This window comes from Cuculus canorus, chromosome 6, assembly GCF_017976375.1.
Source record: "Cuculus canorus isolate bCucCan1 chromosome 6, bCucCan1.pri, whole genome shotgun sequence".
Classification (NCBI taxonomy): domain Eukaryota; kingdom Metazoa; phylum Chordata; class Aves; order Cuculiformes; family Cuculidae; genus Cuculus; species Cuculus canorus.
The window spans coordinates 7,547,761-7,568,746 of record NC_071406.1 but is presented as its reverse complement, the minus strand read 5'-3'; the positions used below and the strand labels follow the sequence as shown (position 1 = coordinate 7,568,746).

The 20,986-nt window shown below is 38.4% G+C and overlaps 1 protein-coding gene across 4 annotated transcripts in view; it reads left to right on the top strand.

Moving 5' to 3' along the window:
* Nucleotides 1–11,346: 11,346 nt before the first annotated feature.
* The window catches only part of ACMSD (aminocarboxymuconate semialdehyde decarboxylase), a 28,417-nt gene continuing 18,777 nt past the window's right edge, over nucleotides 11,347–20,986 (top strand). The window contains exons 1-2 of one of the 4 annotated variants that reach the window (XM_054070416.1): nucleotides 11,347–11,481; nucleotides 15,415–15,459. In XM_054070416.1, coding sequence (XP_053926391.1) covers nucleotides 15,432–15,459 — 28 coding nt within the window. In that variant the 5' untranslated portion in view covers nucleotides 11,347–11,481; nucleotides 15,415–15,431. Of the gene's footprint in view, nucleotides 11,482–11,747; nucleotides 12,002–15,414; nucleotides 15,460–20,986 lie in introns of those variants that run through there. The other 3 variants (XM_054070414.1, XM_054070415.1, XM_009567659.2) reach the window with 3 other exon arrangements.

Here is a 20,986-nt window from a genome sequence, read left to right as displayed (position 1 = left end):
AGCAATATAAATGCAAGTTCACTGAGATTATTTTGTGTATCTTAAATTTGAGGATAAAATATCTTTGGAAGATATTTACATTTTGTGAAGATCTTTTTTCATGGAGTTTTTGAAAATTAAATTATAGTTCTTTTGCTTTAAATTTAATTGGGTATTAAAGCTGTCAAGTGTTTTCATCACTAATCAGATTCATATTGCATGGGGTATCTAGATAAACTTGTTGTATCTATATTGTTGACTCTTCCACTAGATGGCATTATGCATTAACTGCAAGTTAATTTATTATCTTAACTGTAATTGCACATGCTAAAGATTTTAAAAATAAAAAATTATCTATTGTGCTTGCTCTTATTCTATGCAAGAGTGAAAGAACTGTGGCTTAAAAATTACTTGACCTACTTCTACCTAACAGTAACCCAATCTATCCTTAATGCATCAAAAATGGATTCACTCAAAGCAATAAAGGAAGTCAGCCACGGCAACAATATCTGATCCTGTGCACAACGTGCCTTTTAGAATAAAACTCATCCAACTTTTTCTGCATTTGATGTTTAAAGAGTGACATCAGTGCTGCAAATTGCTTCCTTTCTGGCTACATGGCTTCAACTGAAGTGATAAGAAGTGTCCCAAGTAAAGCTGCAATGATGGAGATTGCTTTTAAATAGAGCCCTCTAAGAGTGTTTTTATCTTTACCACCTAATTCACGGGTGTATTATCAGAATAATTTATCACTGCAAGTTTAAATATACATACGCTGTTGTTTCCGCCACGCAGATGAAACGAACTATTAGCAATCCCTTATAAAATTGTATGGTGCTCAAGAGTGAGGTTTCTAGAACTTATGGTCCTGCCCAGTGAAGCACCATCTGATGTGGAGCAAAGGTCTAGTAACCTTCAAAAGAACTGACTACTGGGATTTCTGCTTTAACCTTAAGATCTGTAGTGACTAGACAAGGAGAAGTCATCAGTCCCAGCAGCAAGAAGGCGGTGGCTACGTGAGAAGCAAGGAAGCAGCACTAGTGGTCTTGGGTATGAAGAGGGAGGAAATGAAACAGGGGTAGGTAGCGAAGCCAGTGGTGGAGGAAAAGAGAAACCACAGAGAGAGGAGGTTGTGCTGAAAGGAAGGCCCAAATTTTTCATGCTATCTTTTTTATGCATGCTAGCATGTGTAGGTGCATAGGTGTTAATTTTAAATCTGTATTCTGGGGTAAAAGAGAAGAGGTGGTCCTTTGTTTTAAACTTATCTTCTAGAACTAGAGTTGGTATTCACAAAAGCAGACTCGTCAAATTGCTGATCAAATACAAATTATCTAGGGTACACTTCCCTGCATTCTGTATTCTGAAGTGGCTTTTTTCTTGATTCTTCCTGTAGAATATAAGATGCTCCAGGCTGGAAAGAGGTAATCTAATACAATAACATTTAACTGTAAAAAGGGGTTAGAACACAAGCTGCACGGACAAGTTCAGTTAACCTGGTCCAAGAATGGAAAAGCATCCAAGGCCAACAAAATACACAATAATAGCATAGTATTAAACAGGTCTTTTAAATTTTTATGGTGGCCAAACATATAATAGAGTAGTGGTTAAATTTGTGCTTACGATTCTTTCCAAATCAGGCTTTTGTGAAGAGGACATACCAAAGCCACTTGTAAAAACTTAACAAAATATTGCTGTAGATTCAAGCTGTTAAGCTATTTGTATTTTCTATTTCAAATTTTATTTTATTTATGCTACTCCCTGAGCTTTAATAAACTATTATTTTATTTGTCCTATGGCTGTAGATTATGCAATGTATGATTCTTTGATTTTGAAGTTCTTATGGTTTGTATTTGCGTATGATGGTCGATATGATTCAACTCTTTTGTAACACTGGTATAAAAAAAATATGATACCTGCCTCCTACCACAATGCTGTTAAGGTTTTTGGAAGCCTAGGTCATTAGGGTGGGTGTCAAGAAATTTTGGACAGGCATGTATCTTTTCCTGAAACTAATGTCTCCTTTCTTAATCCCCCAGCTCATGTGGCAGAGGCCAGAAGCTGCTCACAGGTACATCACTGTATGATGGAGACTGTAGCACAAGTTAATGCCGGTGGTAATGTCTGTCACCTGCTGTCATGTTGAGATATGGGATCATTTACTTATTCCAATCCATTCAGGCTTGCATTCTGCTCTGGTGAGATGTGTTTACCTGGGAGCTTTGCTCATCTTCAGGTTTGGCCATGAACAGGGATGCAGCCCCTAGGAAGGAGGATGCAATTTGGCTCACGTCCCCCTATTGCCCTGCTCTAAAGGCAGAGGCAAAAGGACACCAGCATTGCAGGATGGGGAACAAGGCTAGCGTAGCACAGTCATAGTAGTAATTCTGACTGGTTTTATTTGCTTTTGCATACATTTGGAATCACATTAGCATCGGGTATTAATATCTGTACTTTTAAGAGCCAACAGCCAGGCTGTGGAGAAACGAAAAGGTAGGAGCAAATACTTGGCAGCTGTCTCGGTCGGGGGATCTTGTTTCATTCCTGGCAGCACAGCTCTTGACAAACTCCTGATTCCACTGAACCTGGCTACAGGCATCCAGACACTGATGTCTGAATGTTATTAGTTCTGATTCGCAAAGGGCAAAATATACTTGCAGTGTGCGTGGCTTTTATGTTGGGAGCAGGAATCCCAAAGCCAACCACAAACCAATGAAAGAATTAAATGTGAAGTCTCTGTGGGAACACATTGGTGGGACCATCTTGTTGTGATAGCCCTCCTTTGCTATATCCTGGCCAAGTTCCTAGCAAGCAGGTGAGTATCTGAAAGAGGCAGAATACACAAAGTACAGGTGAGAATGAAACAAATCCTGAGATTTTGAGTGTACTGCAGGGAACCGTGTTGAAGCACCTACAAACTGCAAGTATGAACATGGATATAGTTCCACTGAATCAGAGCAACTGATTTCCTTTTGCACGTGAGATGAAGAGATTGAATGTAAGTTTTAGTAATATCAGAAATTAATGATTCTTAATTCCATTATTGGTCATTTTTATAAGCGCACATATTTTGTTTCTAGGATCCAGAACTTGAGAGCTTCACAAATGGGATCAAATCTTATTACTAATTAGGAGGTTTTCTTATGGAAAACATTAGTGATAAGGACTTTCTTTTTCATGTGGTGATTCGTGATCATTTACTGAAAACGGACATACCAGCACTAGTATTTGAAGTGTGTATTCTATGCTTTGATGCAAATGGCAGTCCTCCAAGCCCCTTAGAGGTTTTAATATATGCAGTTGTTTAAGAACATACAGCGGAGATGAACAAACATGTTAGAAAAACTGATATTTGGAAGCATGTCTTTTCTCTCCATTCCTAAAAATGCTGTAGTACTAGGGACAAAGGAATTTTCACAGACCCATTCACCAAACAATGAATTCAATGAAAGTGTAAAGCATTCATTACAAATCCATCATCCTTAGCAACAGTTGTACTTTGACATTGCAGTGTCAGCTACAAAATCAGACAGCACAAACTTATGTCACTTCCCACAGGCGAAGTCCATTTCAATCAATAGGAAAGAAGTGTGTGTGTTTTAAAGTTAAACATGAATTTAAACATTTATTAGTGAACATGAATCAAAACATGTTTCCTTTTAGAATGAAACTCTCCCCAGGAAAAGACAAACTGAAGTTATCTTGTGGGAGGGGAACAAAAAGTCTTTCTTAAAAGCCGTGGTAAAAATGTTAATGAGAAGGCTTCTAAAGGAGAAAAGCCAACACATCAGGTAATAATCTTTCCTATTGCACCTGTGAAATTCACAGGCTAAAATAAAATTATGTTGGCCAACTAAATTCAGTCATGGCGTAAGACATTCACTGCGTTTTCTAGTCAGTGATGGAGTTGGCTTTGGGATAATCATTACTTGTAAAAGTAACCAGGGTTTGCAAAACTTTTCTTTTAGTTGAAGCATTATTTCTACAGCTGTTCCGTGTTATTAATACCCAGCCTTATGTTACTTGGCATAGTTGGTTTACTAAAGTAATCCAAGCCACTGTCATGCTAGAACTTGAAATAAGTGGGCACATAAACTCTGTATGTCACTGTATCTACTCACCTGTTACGTAAATGTCTTACTGCATATTTCTGAATTTGAAATACATAAAGCATTTTAAAAGATTACTAATTCAATTTTGTATTTTGGAATGGAGCTTTCATTTGGGGATCGAGTTATTATCCAGGCTTTTATTTGTAAGACTCAATGTAAAAAAATAATCATTAGAATCTACTCATTTTTAGCAACAAGAAACAAATCTATTTATTCCAGTCATATAGAATTCTGGAGTTCTGGAACCGATGAATTCTTTGAAGGTATTTTGAGCTGCTTATTGGTTGAGGAAAACCTCCTCTTTCAGGAAGTTGTGAAGATACTTAAAAATGTGATAATTGGTGGGAGAGAGGCTTATTGAATACGCTGGATGAGGTAGAGTTTTGTAGCCCAGTTCATGCAGCTTCTGCAGAGTCATTTGCAAGACATACGATTGAATGCTGTCATCAAGAATAATTAGTCCTTTTCGACTGACCAGTGTTGGAGGTGAATGTTACAGTTCTCGGCACATGTTGATTTCCTGACAGTAGTTCTCTCCTGTGAGAGTTTCACTAGGATTCAAGAAGTTGCAGTGGATGATTCCACTTGCTGACCACAAAACAGCAACCATAACCTTCTTTTGATGCAGCTTCAGTTTGGGGAAATGAGCACAGAGAAGAGTTCTTAAGGGTGATTTTTATTTTTTTTTTTAATTTTCGTTCAGGTCTTGTGGCACCCATTTGTCAAGATGTTTTGATTTTCCATTTCAGTGCAAATGTAGAACAACTCTTCAACAGTCAATATTTAGTTCGTCTGCAACTTCTTGAGTTGTTTCTTGTGGGTCTGCTTCAATACTGGCCCTCAACTGTTTGTTGTCTATTGCAGAATGACATCAACGATCCTACACATTTTCAAGGTTTTTGTTTCCGTTATGAAATCTTCGGACCAGTGTTGAGTTGTACATTCATTGATGGTCCTCTGGCCAAATGCTTGGTTGATATTGCTACCAGTTTCCACTGCTTAACATCCCATTTTGAACTCATAGAACAAAAGTGTTCAGATTTGCTTTTTTTTTTCATCTTTAATTTGACATCATAATATAAAAAAAGAATAAACATTGGAAACAAAACCATTAGCATAAATAAGCAGAGCAAATTTCTCACTTTAATGTGGTATGCTACATGAACACAGCTAAGTAAAAGTTTAATACAAAATGAGCATCACTGTTTACAACAAAACTGGCAATTATTTTTGCACTAACCAAATAAATGGCATGTAGATCTGGTGCTTAGGAACATGGTTTATTGGTGGATTTGGCAGTGTCAGCTTAACAGCTGGACTTGATGACCTTAAGGGTTCTTTTAACCTAAATGATTCTATGATTGTATAATCCCATCGTATGTATCAACGTATCAAAATCTAAGCATTTGTCGCTTTAGCTGAAGAGTGAAGAAGGGATAAGATAATTTGCAGAGAAAATAGGTACCAGACTTGCTCTCTGGTTAAGATTTATTAGTCAGAATTTTGCAGTTTGGGTGTCACTTTTCAATGAAACTGCTAGGGAACTTGCTTTACTTAGTAATACTTTTTTGTGTTGAACAGTTACTCATTAAGTTATGTTAATACAATGAACTACTAATAGGATATTCGGTAAACCTGAGTATCAGTTCTGAGCCTGTGGAGCAGGAGTACGGCCTCTTCTGTGTTACAGAAACACAGTCTGACCTGTAGCATCACCTTCCAATTCAACTGTAAAATTCGCTTGTGACCAGACAAGACAGCAATACTGCCAGCAGTATTTGCTTGAAGTAATGCTAACCATCATGTAATCCTCCACAGTGCTAGTCTTCACTCGGGGACAATACCAGTGGGAGAGTCTGAGTATCATGACCATCTCCTTATAGTCCCTCAGCAAAGTATTTTTCCCACTGACGGCATTTTCTGTGAGATATTTGCATTAAGGTAGCAATCATTAGGCCAAAGTGTCCTTTGATTGCTGAGACAGCTTCTGTGGAAGAAATGGAAACACTGAAAGATTCAGTGTTTGGATCTTTATTAATTCCTGTGATAATCTGAACTATATTCAGTTTTGAATATCTTGCAGAATTCAAAAGAAACAATTTTGAGGTATAAAACCTATCTTGAAATTAATGTATGTGGAAAAGTAAACCTTGAAACTCAAAGACAGAAAAATGTTTGTATCTGAACTCAACAAGAGAAAGCAGAAATCCTCTGTGGAGGCATTCCTCTGGCAAGCGCCCTCCTCTAGATGAATGAATAAATGCAGCTGCAGTACTAAACCCCAAACATTTACACTGTAAGCACCTGTATAGTTGGAAAGGTCTTTGCTTTGGCACTCACTGCTGCAATCTGCAGGTGTCAATATTCCTGCCTCTCCGAAACTCAGTAGATGCGTCATCGGTGCAAAGCCATGGGTAACCACTTCTACAACACTTACTGGGAGCCATTGTTTCATGTCACAGATCTCTTAGGAGGTAGGGTTCCACAGCTACTTAGAAATGATGGAACATAAAACTTCATGTTCATGGAGACCTTGAGGAGCCAGGAAGAAGCCTGTTTCTGTAGCCCAGTCCTGGTAGCACAGGGGAGGCATAAGCACATTTCTGCAGAGCTCGAGCAGCAGGAGTAGGAGTTTGTTGAAGCAGCAGATACTAGGTTTTTCTGTTGGTTCCTTGGCTTCCTTTCTGAAGCAGTGAAAGTGCCAAGAAGACCATTCCTATCCCTAAAATCCAGATACTGCCAAACAGTGGCGCAGAGAGCCCTCTGCAAGGAGAGAAAGATGGGGATTTCAGTATCTAGCAAACAGGAAAAAAGTTGTAAGGCCACATTTGGGAACAGTTACCATTTATTTATTTCAGACACCAACCCTCTAAATAATTGCAACAGTCTCAGAAGTTACCCTGCAGTATTAACTTGAAAATTATGACTTCCTAATATCAGTATCTGTAAGCTTCTGTCTGTTCTTTCTGGCCCACGTTTATGCTACTGGTATCTGTCTGGTTGCTTCCGCTGCACAAGAGTGACACTTGGCTGGATATGTGCTTAAGTAGAATCTTTTTATTTGTTTCTGTCTACACAGGGGAAAAATTAAAATTCTATTTTACTTGCACCTATATTTTGGAAAATATCTATTTCATTCTCATTTTTGATGGAACATTTCTATGCAAGATAAATGCATGGTAATCATAATGTGCAGAATTGCAATTGTAGTGTATAAAGAAAATAAGCAGTTTTTTTTAAAGATAGCCATATATTTTTCTTTGATTTACAATACTAGTTGAGTTTCAACGATGTAATCTTTTCTAAAAACCTGAAAATGAATGAGGATTTATTATTCCTTAACTTACACAGCAGAGAACACAGTGATGGTCAGGAATTTGGCACAGGACACGGTTTGCTTTCACCACTGTGTGATTCATCAGAACTCTTGCTAGGCTGATAGTCACAAAGCAGTGCAGTGAGCTGCCAAAGGCATCAGCAATCTTGGCCACCTTTACAATGTAAATTTTAGTGACACAGCTGTGGTGGCTGTGGCAGGTCTAATAGAGAGACCGCCTGCCGGGCATCACCAAGAAGCTTCCCTATGCAAATTTAATGGTTTAGATCTTGGAAGCATCACGGATGCATCAGGATAGCATCAGGTCTGAGCTAAAAAGCTCAACTTCTCTGCAAGGCTAAACTGACTCAGATACAGACCAGCATCAGCTCTGATGTTTGTGTAAACAGAAGCTCTTTCAGTTGTTTGTTTCTGCAAAATCTTTTGAATAGCAAAATGGAAAATCTACTTTACTTGTCTTCAGCACTGAATGATTAATACACCTGCACTGCTGCCATCTTGAGCTGATTTAGTTGGCTCTAGATTGGAGATGTGTGTACCTTTCCTATTGTGTTCTGTAAATGTGTCTAAATGACATGCAGACATTGCAATCCGGTAGCTATGCAAGCCATCACGAGTTTAGACAGTCACACTGGAGAGTTTGGTTCACGGCATATAAGAGCAGGGAATCATAATGCCACACATTCTGTGGGATACATCTTCGTTAAAGACTTTACTGGTGTAACTGTAACACGTCCTCCTGGTGTAGCTATGCTAGGTGTGCTAATATCTTTCTGTCAAAAACAGTATCCACCACAAAGCACTTGAGATCTACGTATGGAAAGTGCTACATGGGAAGTACATAATATTATTCCTCATTAGAAGGTGTCCTGGTTTCAGTTTACTCTCCTGGTTTTGGCTGTGGTAGAGTTAATATTCTTCTTAGTAGGTGATATAGTGTTGTGCTGTGGATTTAGTATGAGAATAATGTTGATAACACACCGAGCAGGGGACAATAAGCTGGGAGGGGATGCAGCCAGGACAGCTGACCCAAACTGGCCAAAGAGATATTCCATACCATTCCACACCATCGGGTGTCATGCCCAGTACATAAACTGGGGGAGTGGCCCTGGGAGGCTGTCATCAGTGCTCAAAGCTGGGCTGGGCATCGGTCAGTGGGAGTAGGTAATTGCATCACTCACTTGGCGTATTCTATCATCATCATCATCATCATCATCATCATCATTACTACTACTACTACTACTACAGCTACTTTTCTCTCTTCCTTGGCTCTCCTATTAATCTGTCTTTATCTCAACCCACAAGTTCGGGGATTTTCTTACTTCATTCTCCTCCCCATTCCACTACAGGGAGTAGAGGGGAGTGGGTGGCTGTGTGATGCTTAGTTGGCAGCTGGGGTTAAAACCATGATGGTCAAGAAACCATAACCATTACTACTATTATTCCCCATAGAAGGGAAATGATACTGCTCCTTCTAAAGTCTGTGCTCTCTGGAGTCACAGAAGAGAACTGAGTTCTGTGATTAGGCTAATTTAATAGGAGAGGTTTAATTATTTGATACCACACAAAAAAAATAGAATTACTGACTTTTGCATCCATTCCAAGTGTGACATTTCCAAGCAGGTCTGTAATGGGAGTCTCAAAGGACGGGTGCAGTCCCCAGCACAGCCAAAGGATGACCTGTTGCTAAGCAACCAATATGTGTGTGCTGCTCAACATTTATTTCATTTCGAAAGGGACACATTCTTAGCTACTGAGCACAGTTTTTCAGTTGTTTCTCCAGAGCTGTGCACATGTGTGAAATAGCCAGTTTTCACAAACAAATGTGCAATTTAAAGAGCAGGTGCCAGAGAAGAACATGTAAAACTGAAGGTTTGAAGAACTAGCGCAAGTATTTATCACTTTCTAACATCAGTGTCCTGAATTTGCCTTTTTGTTTCTGTGTTCATCCTGCTTGAAAACGGGCTGCCTTGAGAGCAACTATGTGGCAGAGCTGTCTGTGGAGTTTACCGGTGTTTTTTGGTGCACCCTCTTTTGAAGAGTGCTGCATCATGGTTTTCCCACTGATACGAGGAAATACCTTTTCCCTGATAGATAGAAAGACACATACATCGTGCATAAGTGTACCAAGGCAGGTGGGTCATGCCCTCTTAGTGTATGTCCCACCTTAATGTACAGCGGAGGCTGGTTTTGGCTGGGAAGAAGTCTGTGTGCATTTTAGTTCTCTCTAGCAGAGGTAGCAAGTACATTCATTGACCGATCTTTTGGGGTTTATTCTGATCAGCTTTATGGTCTTATCCAAATGCTCTAGGGTGTAAACTATTTGTAGGTATAGCCCAAGAATGGGTACAGTTCAGGTCTTATATGGACCCACAAAGAGTAAAATATAACTTTCTGTTTTATTACCGTCTTGTACTAACTGATGGCAATTCCTGCACCTCTGTCCCACTCCGAAACTCACAACCAGGTGGAGGCAGGTAACAAGGGCCGTGCTAAAAGCCATTGTGTTGCACTAGTACACGAACTCAGCATAGAGACTGAGAGGCACAACTCACTCACAGTTATCAGGCAGATTGTTTAAAACATCAGTGAAGGTGTCCTGGTTTTCAAACCCACACTCTCAAAGTAGGTATGGAGCCTGGGTAACTGAAGATGCTTTTGTTCATAGTCACTGACGATCCTCCTGCTGATGATCCAATGGATCGTATCAGATATAGACAGATGCCTTGCTATGCCTTTGATTAAGTGAAATGGGTATAGATTTTGCCTTTGACTGGTATCGTTTCCAAATTATGTATTTCGTTGAAATGAAATGCTGTGTGGGAGTACTGCACTGTTTGCAAGCTAAGCAAAGTATCTTGGAGCAGCAACTAACAACTACAGCTTTTTATAGAGCTGAGAAAAGTAAAGTGCAGTGTTGAAGAAATGCTGCTCATGGTAGCCTGCAGCTATGGTGTCCTGAGAGAAGAAACGGGGTGTCTTAGGCTATCCAGATACACCAACCTCTTCCTGCCCGTCCTTCACTTTCTGTGCTTAAATAGGGAACTGTCTTCCAGACCTCTCTTTATTTAAGGGCTCACTTTAACTCTTTGCCTGGTGTGTATGGATTCACAGGATTCATGATGCAGAGTTCCCACAGCTGGATCAATAATTCTTTCTTATCTCTGCTGTTGTATATGTAGGAACATTGCTTGCCAACAGGCTAATGCTATAGGGCTAGATCGTACAACATTGCTGTCACTTTTGGGAGCAAGAGAGCAAATTTGCTGCTTAACCTGACAGCCTGGTCATGAAGAGATTGGTTTTGATTTTGAGATGGAAATAATTGCTATTTTCAGTCCTGGGGTTTTGATTTGTTGAAGTGAATTATTGGCTGACCAAGTCAAAAGCAGCCTTACTTAATGAGTGAACGAGCAGGGAAATAGAAAAATCCAATTTTTCTTTTAATCAAGTCCAAACAAAATAATAAAGTCAGAAAAAAGATGAAACAAAACGGGCCACCTGTTTTTAAACTTGTTTCATTTCAAGTTGCAAGAGTCACAATAGCAGATATAGTTATAAAAATCGGCATTTTTCACTAGAAACTAATCAATCAGGGAATGGTTAACCAGCTTTCGCAGGAAGACACCATGTGAGTAGCATACATTGAAATAAAACTATAGAGGAAATAAATTACAGAGAGAAAAATACAGCCCAAATAAAAGGCAAGGGTATCTTGAGGAGAGAATTGTAATAGTAAAAAGGGCAAAACATGAGACATAGTTTCACAGAAAAACTGAGCTAGTTCCCGTTAAGCTTAACTTAGGATGCAGAAACCGTTTGCCAGATTAGCCAACACATTCCATGATCATTAATTACTAAAGTAATCTGAGCCATTCTCCTGCCAGACCTTGAGCCAGCTCGAGAGGCTGTAAGCACTAGTACACAGTAGCATGTATAAATATCTTGACGAATAATCAAAAGGGGAAAATAAAGCGCTACAACTCAATGTTTCTGTGGAGATTTTACGTAACTTTGAAGAAGATGGAGGGGAAGGAAAAGAGAGAAGAAGAGGAGGTATGACTGTCTACTAAGGGTATATTATATGCTTCCTGCAAATTATTTCAGAATCCAAAAGGGAGAAGGGAAGAAATTTGAGTCAGCGTGTTTAATACATTTATTCTAATTCAGTTTTATGGAATGATTTTCAAATGTAGCCAAGCTCGCATTTTTGATTCTGTGTAAAAAAAATTCCTTTGTAGTGCCAAGATAAACATTCATTTTCCCTTTGCCCTCAGTCAGCTATAGTTTATGCATTAACAGGGACTTTCTGCTGGAAGCCTTTGTTCTTTGAGAGTGCCACTCCTCCGGGATTCAGGCTCCCCGTTGGCCACTGTACCTGCCCCTCCTGAAACGGAAGCAGGTGGATCTGAGCAGCAACCAAAGGGAATAACCTGCTGGACCAGGGACAGGAAGGACAGTAGCAATTACCTAGAAAACATTTCCATTGAAAGAGTATTTCTCCTTTGCTACTTCAAAAATGAAAATCGATATTCATAGCCACATTCTACCTAAGGAATGGCCTGACCTAAAAAAGGTAATAAGAGTTTAGATATTCAGTGCCTTATGTTATCAGCAACAATTTCTACCACTGTAACTTTTGAAAGAACAATGAATACAGGGTTCTGTTATAAACATCTCCAGGGTTTTGTCTAATTTGATATTTTTTCAGATATAAGATATTTATATCAAATTACACTGCAAAGCAAGACTCCTGGAAAGAAAGGGATGGAAAACTGGGCTCTGTTTCCCATTGTTTATTTAGTCTGAACTGATCCTTATATTTTTGCTTCGTTTTTTATGAGACCTAAAATTGTCAAATGATGAGGCATAAATTCCACTTTCTCGATAAAACCAGAGCTGTCAGGTTCCTAAATGATATTTACCTTTGTTTTAAGTAAGAGAAATAACCAAATATTAGACAAGATTAATGTTATATAAAACAAAAGTAATTCACATCTTATATCCACAGACATGAAGGTCATTAACTTCAATAGGACTGGGGTCTCTCTAAGTATGGTTAATTGATGATGATAATTTTACTCATATCTGTTATTTTTTCAGTTACTGGGAAGAAGTAGCATATTGTACTAAAAATACAAAATCTCAGTTGTCAAAACACTGCAGCTATAAGTCAACTTGTCTTAACTTTGACTCTTTGCGTGGTAGTATTATTATTCAATGACATAAATTTATTCTTGTCAGTAATCATTTTCATGATCCTGTGAAAAGTCTTTGAGAGTGGAAAGTGTCATTTAAGTTTTCATGTAATAAATATAATCCTTTACTTATTTCAGATTATCAAAAGCCATGGAGTCCTCTCATTCTGAATTAGGTTGTAGAGTTATTGCCTAAATGATTAAAATCACAATCAAATCTAGAGATGTCTGATCTCTTTTTGACTCATAAAGGGTCACATCTCCAGTGCTACAGACTGTATCAAAAAAGATGACATGAAACTATATTTATAGTTCATACACACATATATCTAAAATTATTTGCAATTAAAAATTGTGTTTGTATATGCAGGATAGCTATTTTCTTATAAGTCTTTAATGTCTCCATTTGTGATAAAAACCAAGAGTAGAAAAGTGAAGAACTGCATTGTTGCTGCTTCCCTTATTGTAATTCTGCATTGCTTGTAGTCTGAGTGAACATTCCCTGTGTCTGACAGTAGTGTGGAACCTCTTGATTTCACTGTGCCTGTCTTCAACAACAAAACTCTTAGCTCTAACTGAAGCTCTGTTTTACACTGTACCTTTCTTTCACTTAATTATATTGAGGGTGATGATAACAGGTTCCATAAGTATCAGCTCTGTGTTTCTCTGATTTTAAACACGACAGTGCAGTATCAGTTCGATATTAGCCAGAGTAGCTGGAAAATGTACACACCGTATCGGTAAATAGTCATGAGAAAGCCTGACATGAAGAACATACATAGCATTATTTCTTCGTTAGTAGTGAAAAATAACATCATTATGCATAAAACCTCCTGGAAAGGAATGTTTGTTTCCTTGTTTCCCTAGGAAGTTCTTTTTAAACATCTACTTGAACTTTCTATTTGTAATTATAGGACCTCCTCGAAGAAAAAACAAATACACACTGGATAATGTATATGAGATATTTTTAGAACAAGTACGTCTGTTTTAAATGAATAGGAGTTTAAAACTCCAGACTATGGAGACAGGTTAATCTTGCCTGTTTCAGATTTTGTCCTTTTTTTTGTGCAACATCCCTATAAAAACACCTATAAAATCCCTTCATTCTGATTTTACATCATTTAAAATATTTTTTCTCTGTATATACTTTAAAAGGGCAATACATTTACTGAGATAAAATCACCTCAAGAATCCCTTGGTGTTCATGGATGTACATTGAGGCTGAATTCACTACTGTTAGACCCTGTAGGGCAGTGTTGCATTTATTTAAACACTGGTATGATAGAGAGGCAAATACCAAACCTGCTAGGTTTTGTCTCCTCTGCTCTAAAAACTGAGTGATTCCATGGTTTATTAATGGGCCTAGAATGGAAAACAAACTCGCAGAATTTCCTAGAGTCCTCTGAAAATTCAAGCCATTAACATAGTTCTCTACATCTCGCTCATGAAAAATTGACGAGGCAATGCTAATATGCACACACAGTGCTGAACTTTTCTGTCTTTTTTCCCAGGCTTATAAATACTGAACCTTGAACCTATGAATAGAAAATTCTGTTTTCAAGAACCTTATTTAAGAGCTTAGGATCCCATAGGAAGTATAAAAATTCATAGAAATAAATAAAATAAGGACTGTCAATACATCCAACTAATAACTCTGGGCAAGAAAGAAGAGAACAAGTTCAAATCAAGACCAGTGGGTTTCTCTATTGCTTAAATGGTCCTTGATCACCTTTAGGTACACATTTTCTTCACAGCTGACATGTGGAATTAGTATGGAGCTAGTGAAAACTTAAAGTCCTCGTTAGGTGTCACTCACAAAATTTTCCCTGAATTTAAATAGTGTGTCTATATAAAAACTAAAAAACCATATACATTTATCAATTTATATAAAATATCCATCACTACGTAGCTAAATATACATAAATAAAACATGCATAGCCTTAATTGTCAGCATCTCTGATTGACTGAAGTCCAGAGGCTTGGCTCTGCACCCTACATAGGAAATCTCACACTGGTGTTAAGTAATGATTTGTTATCACAGGAAATTCAGGACTGAATTCAAATTGTTTTTACATTTCAGTGAAAGAAATGTCTGCTTTCACCCAGTTTCCTTTGAAGTGTTTATTTACAGAAAAACGGGAATTCTGAGCATTGTTTTCAGTCTATTATGATAGTTTTCACTTATTTCTAATCTGATAATCTATGAAAATAAAAGGCAATCAGCATCTTTTGTAGGATTTGAGAGTTTTTCATAAACAATTTTGAATCTCTCTGGAAGAATCAATGAGCATCTAAGCTTTTCCTTTTTAGCTTCTCTTGGCTGTTTAAATATTAATAGGCAAAAGATTGACCTTCAGTCCTGCTGCTGAATCATGGAAGCTGAAAAGTGGAATCAATACTTCTTTGTGCTAATGATTAACTCATCACAAATTGGAAAATTGTCAGCTCAGTTTTCATATTGCCAAATGCTTGATTTAATTTTTCCTGTGTTAAAATAATTCCAGTTAGAACCTCGATATAGTAAAGCAACTTTAAGCATTTTGAAATTGGTTGTAAGACTTACTTAAAAATGTTGTTGAATGGAGCAGAAAATTCAGATCTGCAAAGACCGTTAGACGAGTCCAGTTAAACTTCATCACTTCTGCTGAAGTCAGTGGTGCTACTTGTAGTCTCAAAACTGAGCATGCGCGTGTTTCCCCTAAAGAAGGTACTGCTGGATTGCAAGAACTGAGATTTTTGTTATGATTGCAGAGCGCTAACTAGCACTGGCTTTTTCTTCTTTCTTTCTCAGAGATACGGATATGGTGGATGGGTGCAGCTGGACCATCACTGCAAGGTTTGGGCTGTTTGGTGTTCTAAACTGATCTCGTCATCAGGAACAATAACTTTCAGTAAATCTGTTAAAAAGCAAAGTGGCAATAAGGCTGTCCGTCTTTGATACAAATTTCTCTAGACTTGTGTTTTCTATGAAGTAATATCACTCTAAGTCCTGATATACCTCAGCAGAACTTTTTGCTTGAAGCTGAAATTCACAGGCTTTTTTTATGAACCATTATCCATTTTTTCATCATCATCTCATTTTAGTACCTGGAATGGATAGCTCTAAGGAATTCTTTTCAATGAGATAGGTCAACCTAAAGCAGATTACTTGTAGATTTTCTTTTAGTTACATGCAGTCATCTGTATGAGAAGAAGAACCAAAATGAACTGCTATTTCAAGCAAAGTTAAAGAACTCAGATATGAAAATGTCTTCATGTCTGAGTGAAAGAGAAAGAGTAATTTCTCTAACTTCATGAGAACGAGAACAAGTAAGCAGAATAATAAAGACAATCAATTTGGAGATGTGGAAAATTAGGAACTGGAGGTTTATTGGCAAGTAAAAGGAAGACTTGCCTTCACTTTTTTACATCCATCCACTGTATTAACTTTACAAACGCTCTTCTGAGCTACAGTGGGGCAACTGGAACAACACGTCTCCAGATGCCATGAGTCTATGCTAGCTGTCCATCTGCATTCTGAATCCATCCTGTTGGTACTGAAGTCAGCAGAATACGTGTATTTACTCCGAAGGAGACAGAACTTGTTTCTTGAATGCTTAATTCTGTGTGAGATCAGAAAGGCGTTACATTTGATAAGGGCATTACAGAATTAGCACAGGAGGACAGTTTATCTTTTGATAAGACCATTACAAAACTACCACAAGGATGTAAGAGAGGTTACCATATGATAACTTTGGCAGTCAGATGTCCCTGTTTATCTCAAATGCTGTCATAGGAAGCCAGCTTCTTCCTGTGATCCATCAGCTCCCCACTCCTAAGAATATTCAGGAAAGCCTGTCACTGCAAATGGCATAGGTCTCTGGAAGGGAGGAGATTAGAAAGATGGCATTAAAAAGAGGTCTCCGAAGACTTCAGTTCACTTTCCATTTCGTATGTACCTGTCCTTAGTTAAAAAACCTCATCTGTAGTTGCCTACCACAAGAATGTTGTGAGTTGTACAGATATGGAAGGAATAAAAAAAAATGGAAGGTATTGGCCAGATAATTAAGGAAAAAATATGAAGACAACAGAGGCTGGGTAGATAAGAGCAGAAAGAATAATTTGGATACAGTAAGCTAGAAGAAAAAAGATGCAAAGTTAAGAGCATGAATGGCTCAACAGAGCGTGTCAGCACATAACACCTACAGCATGTTGTGAAGGGGCTGGAGAACAAGTGTTACGAGGAGTGGCTGTGGGAACTGGGGTTGTTCAGCCTGAGGAAGAGGAGGCTGAGGGGAAACCTTATTGTTGTCTACAACTACCTGAGAGGAGGTTGTAGGGAGGTGGGTGTTGGTCTCTTCTCCCAAGTGACAGGTGATGGGATGAGAGGGAACTGCCTCAGGCTGCGTCAGGAATGGAAAGGGGGGTCAGATTGGACATTAGGAAAAACTTGATGAAAGGGTTATCAAGCACTGGAATGGCTGCCCAGGGAGGTGATTGAATCACCATCCCAGGAGGTATTTAAGAGACGGGCAGATGAAGTGCTTAGGGAAATGATTTAGTAGTAGACAGGTACAGTTGGACTTGATGATTTCAAAGGTCTTTTCAACCTAGGGATTCTATGATTCTATGTGAAGAGAACCCCAGCTATGTTACATAATGGCAGGCTGTATTGCACAGTGTTTTACAAGGGTTAATCGAGCTTGCTCTTCTGAAAGTCAGACATGCTCTCAACATAAGAATTCTACATTGAGAGCTAGACAGGTAAGTGAAAGAAAGATTTAGTACTTAACATTTTCAGGGTGACAGTGCTTCTCTGTTTGGGGAAACCTTATAAAGAAAACAGTACCCAGTCTTCTTTGTTTCTGGTTGTGATTTGGGTAATTCATTCATTCGCTGTAGAGATTCAACTTTTATTTAGAGAGACAAGATTTGGATCTTCCAGGTAACCAGGGTACGGTTAAATACATAGTTCCTGTTGATTTCAGCGGAACTAGACATTCCCTCATCCCCTTGTCACGCCGCAAAATCGTACTTCTTTGTGATTGTGTATATGCACACAGTAGCTGAAAAAAAAGCAGATAAAACGGATACAATCTGGTGTCTATTTATTGCAACCTAGTGATATATACACTGTTGTCATTCTGTAACATGCAAGGCTATGCTGTCAAATGCGTAACAATTCTTTATTAAAAAGCACCACAGAACACGAAGGTTGAGACTGAGAATTAGGAATAAACAAATATTATGCTGAAATTTGAGATCTGAGTCTAAGCAGGCACAGGAGGAGAGAACAAGCCACCTGCTGAACCAAAGTGTGAATGGCACAGCTTCCGAGATACATGGTAGATGAAGGAAGGGGAGAATTGTTGGAGACATTTTTAACAGCTTGGCTGTTTGTTGCAGGTCTGATGCTAAAATTCCTTGCTAAAAATATTTTACAAAAGAACTTTGTGGCAAGGCAATAAAAGCCTCATACAGTCTACAGAGAATTCTGTCTAGCCTACTTCTGTCTGAAAACGTTGCATGAAAGAAGCGCATGGCAAAATAAAATCCCGTTCAGATACGTGGAGCAGGGGAAGTTAGCTCTTAAGATTAAAAAACAGCAAAAGCTTTTCATGTCATTCTGTGAAGAAGCATCAGGGTCAAACTAGAAGAAAATAATTAAATGCATTTTTAAAGAAGTGCAGTTTGGGATGTGACTAACTTAGTGATGGGTTAATTTTAAATATAGCTTGCTGAAGTGTGCTGGACTTAATTTCTTAAATAGCTCTCTCTTAATTTCCACAAAAATTAATTAAAGCCTTAAATATCAGATAATGTTTAAGATGGAATGCAATAGAGTGATAGAATATATGATAGAATTCTTTAGCTGTGCCCTTAAAAAATTGTGTTAACCTTGCAAATAAAAATCTTTGGTCTTTCATGAGATTTTCAGCACTGCATCTGTTGCTTTTGAACCTGAAAATTTTTTTCCTCATCTTTGTTCCATTCTTACTACTGCAAAAAAAATCTTGCAAAAAAAAAAGTCTTGTTTCTCACTTGAGGGTTCTGAGTAATTTCTCATTTTAAAAAATATCAGGTGCAAATTAGTGTCGGTGTCTAGAGACGACAGCAATATGATTCATTTTCCAGTCACAGCATTGCTGGACCAGATCTTTCTATCCTCACATACACAAGCATGGATCTATCCAAATGAACGTGTTTTCCTTTCCTATATAATCATTTGTTGTTGCTAACGTACAGTGATGTGAGCTTAGCCTCGACCTGTAGCGTGTTCACAAAGAATCAGTTAATGCGAATGAAAATAGCAAAGCGTTCAACTAATCCTTCAATGAAAACAGTACATGGCTTATTAGAAGCCTTTCCTGTACTGCAAACTCTGTTGCAACGTTCAGAGAGCAGCTGTTTATCTCAGCATTTAGGTAGGAGCACCGTCAAAGTTGCTAATAAAATTACAGTCTATCTAACATTCAGTATTAGCAGAAGAAAGTACACGTGAGCAGTGAGCTGCTTTGCCTTACCTGTGTGTGAGGAAAGACTGAGAAGTCACTGGTGCTCACAAAAATACCCCCAGTGATAATCCAGTAAAGGCCACACGATCTGTTCATATGTGAGGCAGTGCTCGGTTCTACCCTGCCTTTTTCTCTGAGTACACCCCGAGTATATTTTCTGTTCATTAGGCAATCACCAGCACCGCACTGATCTTTTTTTAATGGATCGGAGTGTATGGCTAGAGTAAACCTTTCTGTCAGGTTGGAAAATCGATTTTACAAGAACCTGAAGTGTTTTACCAGAGGATCAGGACTATGTAGTTGTTATTACTGACTGTAATAGTTCAAGTAATTTTCACAACCTGTGATGCAACTAACAACTAACGTGACAATTGGCCAAGGCAGCACAGTTAGATTTGTTGAAGAGAGCTTTAAAATATTCATTAGGGCAGTATATTTGTAAATGATGCATGAAGTTAGTAACAAATTCAAGGTTAAGAACAGCCTGACTTCTCAGAAGGGACTGAAACCCAGCTCTGAGTAGTAGATAAATTTGATTATTTCTGTTTTACCATACTAGTAGGGAATATTCTGATTTAACAGGATCCTAAATAAACAAATTTTGTGAGAAAAAAGAAGGTGGCCTTTGGAGAGAGAGAATTCCTTTTCAGGAAGGGTCAGAAGAAATAGCTTCTGTTTGCTGTGAAGGTGGAGGAATAGCTGCTGTGTTTTCTCACCTGGTTTTCAAGTTTCAAGTGCAGATGCAGTGTGTTCATTGTCCCATATATCTACTACGGGACAGCAATTACCCATCCCAAATACACGGGGTCAAATGGATCTTCTGGCTTTCACCCATTCCCGTTTATCCCTAGAGTAGCTTCAAGCAACCAAGAAATACTCGGGCCTTGCAAGTATTCGTCAATCGTATCTCATCGAGTTGTGCATGTGTTAAGCTCACAGAAAGGCAGTATTGTCTGCCTTCCCAAGCCCATAGAAGCATGTGGATACGTACAGCAGTAACAGATAATTCACTGTTTAATGTGACAATGCTGCCTACTCAGCCTCTTTGGACAACTGACAACTCAACCAAAAATTAAGTATAAAAAGGAAGTTTCTACGTTCATAGTTAAAGGAATGGTATTAAATTTGATAGCCTTAATAATATTACTCTCTAAGTTTGGGGATTGGTGACATATCAGTAATGGGTTTAAGCTGGAAGAGGGAAGATTTTGGTTAGATTTTAGGAAGAATTTTTTTACTGTGAGGGTAGTGAGGCAGTGGCACAGGTTGCCCAGAGAAGTGGTGGCTGTCCCACCCCTGGAGGTGTTCAAGGCCAGGTTGGAAGAGGCTTTGAGCAACCTGATCCAGTGGGAGGTGTCCCTGCCCATGGCAGGATGGTTGGAACTGGATGATCCTTAAGGTCCCTTCCAACCCAAACCATTCTGTGATTCTGTGATCTAATGATTATGCTAATTCAGGTCATGGTTTTATACTGTATTTAGGTTTTGTTTAGGATTTTATTTTCCTCTGAATATGAATTCTTCAATAATTCTTCTTCTTTCCCAAGGAGAAAACGTAATCTCTGAAGACAACACAATAGGTCTGCTTTTGTCTCGGTATCACTGCTGATTTGAAACAACTGGACCGAAATTAACAGAGCTGCACAATTGTTTCTGTAGTTACTGCAATCACTGTGATGCTATTGACTTTAAAAGTACACACGCATACCCAAGGGGAAAATTTAGCACAGATTTAATTAGAGCATTGTTTTGAGGTCAAATTTTGGTTTAAGGATAAACTTGGATTAAGATACCGGATATCTTTTCCAAACAAATGTAGAGTGCTATGCATTGCAGAAGAAAGGGGATTTTTCTGTTATGAAGAATTCAT